This window comes from Gastrolobium bilobum, unplaced genomic scaffold, assembly GCF_033153095.1.
Source record: "Gastrolobium bilobum isolate Gb01-03AN ecotype WA unplaced genomic scaffold, APGP_CSIRO_Gbil_v1 utg1090, whole genome shotgun sequence".
NCBI classification, from domain to species: Eukaryota; Viridiplantae; Streptophyta; class Magnoliopsida; order Fabales; family Fabaceae; genus Gastrolobium; species Gastrolobium bilobum.
This window is the reverse complement of record NW_026899797.1, coordinates 4,310-15,046: the sequence shown is the minus strand read 5'-3', so window position 1 is coordinate 15,046 and position 10,737 is coordinate 4,310. Positions and strand designations below refer to the sequence as shown.

Below are 10,737 nucleotides of genomic sequence, written 5' to 3'. Positions count from 1 at the left end.
AAAAAAAGAAGCTTATAGTAATTATGATAGAATGTCATTTCTGAAAATGTGATCATATATTCATAAAGTGGGTGAGAGTATTTGACTAAAATCATCTTGTGAGTGACTAACACTGAAATGCATTTATTTATTTATTTATTTTTTTGGGGGGAGGGGGTGGTTTTGAAATGCATTTATAATATCTCCTTAAATGGCTCTTGTTGGAACGATTCATGGGTAGACATAGCGTGTTCATCAACCGATTCAAACTGCGGTGACCGAACTGAAAAATCGATAACCGAATAAATTGAAAACCGAAAAATCAAAAATCGAAAAAAAAACGCAACTTTTAATTGAATTGGATCGGTTTTCGGATTGATTAATGAAAACCGATCCAATCCAAACCAATCCAATATATTAATTCTCCTCTACTTACTTTGGTCTTTCTCCAATCATAATCCAAAAATTTCTAAACCCATCAACTAAACCCAAGAAAAAATATTCACATCTCATCAATAAAATTTTATCTGCGTAGAGCATCATATCTCATCGGCAAAAAAAAAAAAAAATATTATCATTTACTGATGTTTTTGTATTTCAATTTTTTTTTACAAAGTCAATATATATATATAAAAGATGTTATCTGCATGAAACAAATTTTAAGATTTTCAAAAAAACCAAAAACCGATCCAATTCAAACCGAAAAAAATTAGATTGGATCGGATTTGAAAACAAGTCCAAACTGAATGGATGATTACATGGTCAAACCGAAGAGATTGAATCAGATGATTTTTGTTTCCAAAATCAATCTAATCCAGACCGCGAACACTCCTAAATAAACAGATCTATAGTTGAAGAGTCGGCACTAAAACTTTTTTTTAGCATTCTATGCATTGGAATACCAAGCTTAGGCAAATATAGTGTGCGGATTTAATTAACAAAATTACAAAACGGCTCTAATGCTCGAAATGCGGCCCAACCAAATGGGTTTTCAAGACCCAAATAAATAAGCTTCGGACTCATTCATTTTCATGGATTATTCTCTTACACTTTTGTTGTTAAATCACGTTATTATTATTGTACAGGCATTTGGTACGAGAGATATTTTTTTTATCTGAAAAAAAAGTTTCAAAGAATATGGAGGGGTCTTTTTTATCTCGGGTAAGTTACAAAAAGGTAGGTCAAAATTTTTGCTGAAAATGTTGAGTTATTTTTATAATGTTATGTTTGATTGGTTGTGAGATATATGTGGAAATGTGAAATGAAATTACAAAATTACTCACCATGCTTGAAAATTTGTTTTAAACATTCTTTTTATAACATGGTGTCTCCGTTTTATTAAATAAAGAATTTTATTAAACAAGATAACACATCTATTCAGGATATTTTTGCCACAAATTTTAAAAACAAGATTCTCGTTGATAGAATAAAAAAAATACCACAGTTTGAATGGTACTTTTTTTTGCTAATGTCCAGTTGAAAAAATAATTCTTGAAAAACATTTTATACCAGTATTTTTTAACTTATCTCATACCAAACATTGTAAACATTTTTCCTCCATCCCACCTTTCCAAAGATTCTATTAAAATCTTCATACCAAACACCCATCACGACTGTTAATTGAGTGGTCACTTACTTTAGGATCAGCCATCCTACTACTTAAAAAGTGGTGGGTGTTTATCGATTAGGCAGTAACACGCACGCATTCATCCTTTTTGTGTTTATCGATTAGGCAGTAACACGCACGCATTCATCCTTTTTTCCTATTGTATACCTAAAAGTCTAACAGGCAACAGTTACATTTAGATCTAACCTATAAAACTTGATAATATGAGTTTATATTATATGTGATAATATTTTAATTGTTTGATATGATTATCATATAGTATAAACTTATACAATATAATTTTTTAATACATCAAAATGATGTATACCATTTTTTTTTTTGAAAATGATGCATAACTTTATCAGGCCTAAGGGAATCAGATTAGGCTTGATAAGAGATTAATATATTAACATTGCTGGTCAATATAATTATCAAGAATTAATATATTATTTTAGAATTAATATATTAAAATAAAATATAATTTTTTAATATATTAATTTTTAAAATATTGGAGGTTTTTTATTTTTATAAAAACTAATATATTTTTTGGACACACTAATCAATAAATTATGTAAAAATTAATATGACATATTTAGAAAAATTATATAAATTTTTTATTAAAGAATATTTTTGTCAAAAATATTTTTTTATCCAATGTAATATTATATAATGCATTATGAAACACTGGATGATTATCATCTTATACAATACATTTATCTTTTATATAATATAATGTCAAACACTAAATAATATTAAAACTTAATTAGATCTTATGCTATACAATCTTATCGTGTAATATTGTGGACCAAATATTGCCTTATTCAATTTTATTATACATAGAGTTGCAGAATAATGGGATAATAGATAAGAATTAATTAATATTATTATTTTTAATGTTTTTATATATCATTTGACAAGGCTCTTCATTCTCCAGCAGCATCGGCAGTGTATTCTCCATGACGCCACGCGTCAAAGTGCAATCTCAGCACTAACTAACACAACTGCATGCAAGTCGCCACGTACCCAACCCAAATCTCATCACTTTTCTCTCTCTGTCTCATTGCGTCTGTTAGCAACAAACAAGGGAAGGAAGGAAGGAACCAAACAACTCTTGAACGACAAAAGCCAAAAATATTCAGTTCACCTCAGAATGGTGAAGCTAGCAACGGCTAGGGACTTTCGTACATACGGACCCGGCCTCACCAGGAACCGCTACGAGTACATAAACGCAGGGCTCTATCTCTTTTCCACTATCATCCTTGCTTCTGCTTTTGTGGCTCAACTTTCCTCCGAAGCCCAATCCTGTCTTGTGCTTTTTATCACTGCTTTCGGCATCATCCTCCTTGTCAATCTGCACGACCTCCTCGCCCATCTCGCCGGCATCGATTTCCGGTTACACTTGCTGGCGTTTGACCTTCAGTTCGCCTTTGTGGAGTTCGCTGTTCCTGTTGTTCAGATGCTGGGAACGCTTCTGAGCTTTCTTGGAGTTCTCTTCCTTTTTGTTCAGGTATTATCAATGACTGACCCGAGATAATTTAAAATTTACGCTAATTTAGTGATCTGATATATAATCAGATTTGAAGTTTCTTCCCTATTATTATTATTTATTTATTTTGGAAAGAAGTGTGTGTCATTTCAGACTTAAATTATGTCATTTCATGTGCACAAAACTGTGTGGGTCCATAAAAAAGAAAGAAATAAAGTTGTGAGTGCTACATTTTTGTATCTATGAAATCACATAAATTGTGTCATTTAAAATGATATATAATTTTTCTTTTTTTATAAAAAAAAATAATAAGGATAAGGGATGAGCTTATAAGTTTGAATGTAATCAAAAACAAAATTCGAGAATGGATTCTCTCGTGTTATTTTACATGATCATGAGAACTCTAGGGGATGTTTGGTATGATTATTTCATTTGAAATGACGAGAAAGTAGGACAGAAAATACTTTTTCAGCATGTTTGGTAAGAGGAAACTTAAAAAAAATCCCAGCAAAATTATTTCTCCATCATTCTCATTTGTAACTACACACTTTAAAAAAAATCCCACCCCACCCATGGTAATGTTTTTTTTTTCCCATGAACTTAGAATCTCATTTTTACTTTTTAGACAAAAATGCCCTGTTGTTTTTTATGAGCTCATTATCTCATTTCAAAATAATGGGTACTTTGGTAATTTCAGTTCAGATTTCCATGAGTATTTAATAATCAATCAAACATAGCATTAATAAAAATAATTCGACTTTTTTGGAAAAAATTTGGCCTACTAAACACCTTTTCATAACTTATCCGGAAAAAAAAAAAATTCACACCATATTCTTGGATATATTTTTTTTACCGATAGTTTTTTTTCTCCAATACCAAACGCTACTTAAATATACAAAAGTGAATCAATAATGATGATTTTGTAATTATGTATTTTAATATATATTTTTTCTCTTTACTTATCACCATTATTCACCTTTATATGTGTAGTATTTTAAATAACACGTTAGAGAATCTATTTTCAGTAAAATATTAAAATAGATAGTTATAAAATCATCGTTAATTCACCCTTGTATATAGTTAGAATTCTCGTGATTATGTTAAATAACACCGTGTTATTTTGATGAACTTGAGAGGCTTTGGCCCCTCCTAATGCGTATTACACATTTTGCATATGTTGACATGCTTGAAGTTGTGTAATTAGCGATATTTTAGATTTGACATTAAGACATTAACGGTTAGGTACTTAGATGGCGGTGCAATTGTTTTTCTTTTAATTAAGGTCACGTATTGGATTTTTTGTTTTTGTTTTTTTGTTTGTTAATCTAAATTGGGAAATATATATATATATTTTGTGTTGATCGGTGTGGAACAAAACGCAGGAAGAGAAAGGATATGGTTACTTGAAATTGGAAAAGCATGCTCTGAATATGCTGGTTACTGGTCCTGTACTATGGGTGGTGGGATCAATTCATAATTCGTGCCAAATTTATGAGAGAGCGGATGGTCATGTTCAAATCTTGCAGCAGTGTGTGCACATCCCTTTTTTGATGGGGAGTTTGTCATTCATGCTTGGTGCAATTCTCAATCATCACGAGCAATCTAGAGTCATCCACCATGGCATTCACTTGCTTGTAAGTAGCACTAGCCAGCAAGTGGTGTTTGATATGAATTCAATTAATTAACTAATAAGTTAGGAATTAATGACTTTTCTAAGAGTACTAATTAATGAGAGTGAATGTTGGTTATTGATTCAGGGTAGGACTTGGATCTGGCTAGGCATCTTGGGAAGCATAATGTTCTTTATTGGTGGCTTGACAAATTTAATTAAAGTGTTCAAGATGCAACAAATGAATGGAGTGAGGCTGGAGAAACTGCGAGGTGGAGCACAAGAGAGACTGTTATGTGCAAGGGAAAGACAGGTTCCTCTGATTCTGGAACATCAGACAATAAGTCATCATCAACCTGAAGAAACCAAAGTTACTTTACCTCTTCCTACTCCTTATAAGGATGTTCTTCTTGGTCAGACTGGATCATGATTGGTGGTGCTTATTGTGATCTCCTCTCTTCTTTCTTGATCCTATTAACGTTTTTCTGTTTCTTTTCTTGGAGGGACTTTTTCTTATTACATTATAATACATAGAAGTTTCCTCAGGCTATAGATTGATAGTAACTCATAGAATCATGCTATAAAAGAAGTAGAGATTAATCTTATCTTAGATTACAATTTCTAATGACACTAACATCCATTGTCTCCTAGTATATATGTTCATAAAATTACCTAGGTACTTGTTTATAAGTTTTCTTTCAACACCAGATGATCCGTAGTCACAACGGTCACAAAATTAATTTTTTCTTATTCAAGATAGCCCTGGTGAGTGATAAAGGAATTTTATTTATCAGAAACCAATATTTTTAAAGGGACAAGATCAACTTAGTGTAATAAAAATAAGTCTTTAGCCGTTCATTTTCATGTAAGAGATTATATTCATTAATTAATTATTAATTTTTAATATATTATAATCATCTGATAAATAAATGACTAAGATGGAATATAAAATTTATTATTCGTACATGTTCATTTTAAAAACTATCGGTCATATATTGAATCTAATTTAGTCACGAGTTTAGTCGTACAGTATTACTTTAACGGTTGAATCGTTAATAATTAAGAGTTATTAATTTGATTTTGATGAGGTGGTAAGTATAATTTTCCTTATTAAATATATATAATAATATATAAATAATAACTTAAAGTAATATACTTTCAAATAGATTCAATTTTTAAATATTTTTTTTAGTTCACAGTATATTACCATTAAATTTATTTATATAGTAATGTAATAAGTAATAAAAATTTCCCATTAATGAAATTTTCTTTTTGCTTGATGAGTGACTGTTGAAGGAGTTAATGAATTATTTTATTAAGAAAGAAATATAATTTTAATTAAACAATTCAATACATAAATTTAATTTATTTAATAAGTGTGAGTATGACAACCATTTTGTTCCTACTGTTAAAAAAAATCTATTTCTATGCCTTAAAAGAAAAAAAACGTGTTTGATAATATGTTCAATTTTTATTCCTGAGAATTACATTTGATAACACAAAAATAATAGAATAAAAAATCATTCCTATTAAACATAATTTTTTCAAATCATCACTTTTCTTTTCATATGGTGTAGTGGTGGTGGTTGTGCGTCGGTAGAGGTAGTGGCGGTGGCATGGTGATGGTGATATGATGGTGGTGGTGACGATAGTGACTGCAGCGACGGTGGTGACAATGGAGGTGGTGGTGGCGATGACAGTGGTGATTGTGGTTACGGTGATGGTAGTGGCGGTGGCACCTTGATGGCAATAGTAGTGGTGGCGATGGCATGGTGTGGTTGTATTATTGGTGATGACATGATGGTGCCGATGGCGGCAGTGGCTACAATGGTGGTGGTGGTGGTGGTGGTAGCCGGAGATAAAATTATCTCGAGCAGTTTGAGAAATGATAAGCCCATATATATATATATATATATATATATATATATATATAAATATATATATAGGAGAGAGATCATTTGACTCAAGAGTAAGACTTATAAGTCTTACTCTCCATCCTAACCGTTGATTTTCGTCCATCCAACGGTTATAATTTAGGAAGTTATATTAATTAATTAATTATTAATTATACTATTAATGACAACCGTTGATTTCCGTCCATCAACGGCTGAGATTTGGAGTAAGACTTAAGAGTCTTACTCTGGAGTCAAAAGAACCCTCCCTATATATATATATATATATATATATATATATATATATATATATATATATATAGGTAGGATCCTTTGACATTGGTGTCAAATTTGAAGTTTGACACCTCATCTGAGAGCCGTTAGATAAAAAAATCAATGGTGTCACATGCGTAAAAATCAGAGCCATTAATATTTTTTTATCGAACGGCTCTTAGATGAGGTGTCAAACTTTAAATTTGACACCAGTGTCAAAGGATCCTACCTTATATATATATATATATATATATATATATATATATATATATATATATATATATATATATATAGGATCTTTTGACACTGTTGTCAAACTTTAAAATTTGACATCAAATCATAACCGTTAATTGTCACTAATGAACTTTTATCATTTATTAAGAAATAATAATTGATTAATAAGTTTGATTCCCAATAAATGATAACCGCGGGTTGACGAAAATTAAATGTTAGAATTTGGTATCAAATTTCAAAATTTGACATAGTGTTAAAGGATCATATATATATATATATATATATATATATATATATATATATATATATATATAATGTATTAAAAAATAAATTAAAATAAAATAAAGAGAAGTATACTGTATACATCATCCTTTAAGGAGATTATTTATTATGTTTCGGGATCACCATTGATTGGATCCCGCTGTCAAAAAATAGGAAAGACGAAAAGCGGAAGACAGAAAATAAAGACTAAAAAGAAAAAGAAAAATTATGTGTTGAGAGAGACCCTCCAAATCTTTGTGTGATCCCCGAGTCTAAAAAATATTTTCTCCTTTAAGAGAGCCAACGCTATTACAGACACAATGATGAACCACCTAACCGTACGCGTACAATATTATTGGTAACTTTGCCGTAATTAGAAGCTGTTGTCCCATTCTCAAGCATGATCTTAGGTTGGCCAAGGGGAGAACCTATATTCATGTCAAAAGAGGAAGCTTTTTGAATTTAAAAGGAATTATAAAAGAAAGTTTGAGTTAAAATAAAAAGAAATTTTTTTTTTAGTAAAAAAGAGTAGCGAGTTCGGTACTCACATGGTATTAAAAAATTCCGGGCCAAGGGAGGTTAAGTTCCAACAGTGTTTTGGGAATTTGGCTACAGTTTTATGGGGAAGTCCGGAACTGAACAAATAACTGAATAAGTAGTTCATTTGGCATCAGAGAATTGAGCAGGTGAGGGTGATAGTATGTGTTTGATACTTCTCAGTATTATTTTTGGGAGGAATTTAAAGCTTTAATTCTGAGTCCGCTGCGAATCGGACTAGTCACGAAACGATGAACCGATTGAAATATTGAAAAATATATATATATGGGAGAGAGATCTAATAAAAACAAAACCATGCTTTATGGTTACACTCCATCATCTAAAACAGTTATCTAATACAGGGCGCATATAGCAGTTGAAATTTCTAATACAAAGTTTGGGTGGAAAAAAAAAGGTAATCAACTCCTGCTCAACTTAAACAGTCCTAATTAGGGAAAAACATAAAACAAATAAAAACAAAATAATTTCGTTTTTGTTTTGATGAAAGCTCGAAGTGAGATAACTTCTCTCGGTAATCACATTTAACTAACTTCTAATTGAAATTGCACGTTAACGCCATCAAATCAATTACTAAAGTTAACCATTCATTGAAATATGTGAACACTTGTTAATTCAATTAATCACCTATTCTTTGTGTTCTCATCACAAGTCAGAAAATATAAGTGGAATACCTCTTAACAAATAAGTCGCTAATAGGCGCAGCATTGTACGATGGATTACTACTTCTAGCAAATATTCTATAACAATGCATATAGAAGAAATAATTTCAAATAAGATCTTCCGAAAAGATAGCTTTGATAAAACAAAATTACAAAATCCAATCTCAACAAACTAATTAAAACTATGTGCAAATACTCGCCACTAATAAGCAATCCATGCAGAAGAGAAGCTTGATTCAAACTTACAAAAACAAAAAACAAAAAAAAATGCCCGTTTTTCACCACTATTCTTCAAGTATGATCCCCTTCTCGCTAACATAAATACCATCAAGGAACTTCCGGGTATCCTTATTTTTAACATGGCATATCTGTTGCAAAAATAATAATAATAAAAAACTAAACAAGAGAAAAATCAAATAAGGTTTGAGCGTGGGCATGCGCATAAAGAAAGAGAGAGTGTACCTGTTTAATGAGAGCACAGGACCGAGAAACTAATTCAATATCATTACCATCCAAAACCAACTCATCCTTAGCCTTTTCAGATCGAACAACGGAGACGCCTTCAAGCATGTCCACTTTCCTCACCTAAAGGATATACAGTCACCAAACACATAATTCAAATTAATAGTAAAGAAACCATATTAACACAGTAATATACCGGTAAAAATCAGTGATTTTTACTATTCTCTGTCATCTATAGCAACCTTAACAAAATCACACACATGAAATTAAATTATTTGAAAATCAACATCAGTCATCAATAGCCACGTCATTCGATACTATTGTCTGTCATCTATAGCAACCTTAACAAAATCAAAAGATTCCACGTCATTTTCTTTTTATAATTCGAAAAAAAAAGAAGATTAACAGACCTCCTTTTCGCCGAGGAAATTTCGGATCTCCATGGAAGAGTTGTTGTTGGTAATGCTAACGTTGATGGGGAAGTGAAGGGACACGAACCTCATCTTGTAGCGGCAGCCCTTGGTGACGCCGGTGACGAGATTCTCGACGTGGCTGAGGGCAGTGCGTATGGCGTCGGAGGTTTTGCAGGATCCGAACCAGTCGTTGATCTTGAGCTTCTTCTGGCCGTTATCGTCGGTGATGAGTTGGAAATCGAGATTGAGATGCTTCAAGTCTTTGACCAACTTGCCACGAGGGCCTTCCACTTCGATGACCTTGGCGTGCACCTTGATTCTCACGCCATCGGGAATGTTCATCGTCTCCGAAGAAAGGATAGTCTTCATCTCTGCAACTACCTCCTTTTCCTCTCTCTCTCCCTACCGCCTTTGTGTTTGTGTCTCCAAAATGAAACGCGCAAAACCCTATATGAGAATGCTGTGTATTTGCCATTGGGCTTTAGGTGGTGTTTGGTTTGGAGTTTTTCAAGAGATATCTATGTTTCTCAAGTATGGCTTAGCTTTTAGTTCAAGATATTTTCACCAAAAACAATTTGTATGGATTTATGAGAAACATAGATATCCGCACTGTTTAGAAACACAATTTGAAGGTGAGATTTTTTAGAAAACCGGTTATCTCACTTTTAATGCATTGTTGATTTCATAAAGTTACCTAATTTTTCCAGTAAAAATTTTCTCCACCAAACAACTTTTTTTTTACATTTTTCTACCTATCTCACTTTATCTCACTTTCCAATCATTTCTCTATATATTACATTTCTCTGCTATTCCAAAAAAATTTCCTCGACCAAACACCCCCTTACTATATCACGTAGGATTTAGGGTTTAGCAAAATAGCATATGCTTGGGATTTGAAAAAAACTTATCTAAAGAGTAAGTCGATGAGCTTACACGTCCATTTATATCGCATTATTTATTTTAATTAAAATAAAATAAAATAAATATTTAAGTAATTTTAATTTATAAAATGATATTATTATTTGTTTTAATTCTTAGTAGATATTATATATTTGATAGACTTAAATAAGATAATAGTGTCTGTTATGGATATGAATATCATATCCCAACTACTCACCTAAGAATTTACTAAGAGATAGATTCATGAATATCTCAACAGCATTAAACAATCAAAGTATACAAGATAAGGGTCACATCCCAACAGAAAGGGAGCTGAACCCTAATGCAATCTGGGGAACTCACAAGGCCCAGGCTAGGAAGGTAATCCTTATAAATAAAGAGCCTAAGGACCCCAGGTACACACTT

General features: G+C 31.7%; 2 protein-coding genes across 2 annotated transcripts; one reads left to right on the top strand and one right to left on the bottom strand.

Annotated features, from left to right (window-relative positions):
• Positions 1 to 2,735: 2,735 nt before the first annotated feature.
• Positions 2,736 to 5,110, top strand: LOC133293564 (uncharacterized). The gene is made up of 3 exons (XM_061492155.1): positions 2,736 to 3,092; positions 4,454 to 4,705; positions 4,829 to 5,110. The coding sequence occupies exons 1-3, from the start codon at positions 2,736 to 2,738 to the stop codon at positions 5,108 to 5,110; spliced, it is 891 nt and encodes a 296-aa protein (XP_061348139.1).
• A 3,722-nt stretch (positions 5,111 to 8,832) lies between these two features.
• LOC133293583 (large ribosomal subunit protein uL6-like) lies at positions 8,833 to 9,801 on the bottom strand. The gene is made up of 3 exons (XM_061492173.1): positions 9,430 to 9,801; positions 9,020 to 9,142; positions 8,833 to 8,925 (listed from the first exon to the last, which is right to left on the bottom strand). Exons 1-3 carry the CDS (start codon positions 9,799 to 9,801, stop codon positions 8,842 to 8,844), a joined length of 579 nt encoding a protein of 192 aa, XP_061348157.1. The 3' UTR covers positions 8,833 to 8,841.
• Between the last annotated feature and the right edge of the window lie 936 nt (positions 9,802 to 10,737).

Coding starts and splice junctions, on each gene's coding strand:
- LOC133293564 (XM_061492155.1), top strand. CDS start 2,736: ATGGTGAAGCTAGCAACGGCTAGGGACTTTCGTACATACGGACCCGGC. Junction 3,093..4,453: donor TTCTCTTCCTTTTTGTTCAG/GTATTATCAATG, acceptor AACAAAACGCAG/GAAGAGAAAGGATATGGTTA. Junction 4,706..4,828: donor ACCATGGCATTCACTTGCTT/GTAAGTAGCACT, acceptor TTATTGATTCAG/GGTAGGACTTGGATCTGGCT.
- LOC133293583 (XM_061492173.1), bottom strand. CDS start 9,801: ATGAAGACTATCCTTTCTTCGGAGACGATGAACATTCCCGATGGCGTG. Junction 9,143..9,429: donor ATTTCCTCGGCGAAAAGGAG/GTCTGTTAATCT, acceptor TATATCCTTTAG/GTGAGGAAAGTGGACATGCT. Junction 8,926..9,019: donor CCTGTGCTCTCATTAAACAG/GTACACTCTCTC, acceptor TTTTTGCAACAG/ATATGCCATGTTAAAAATAA.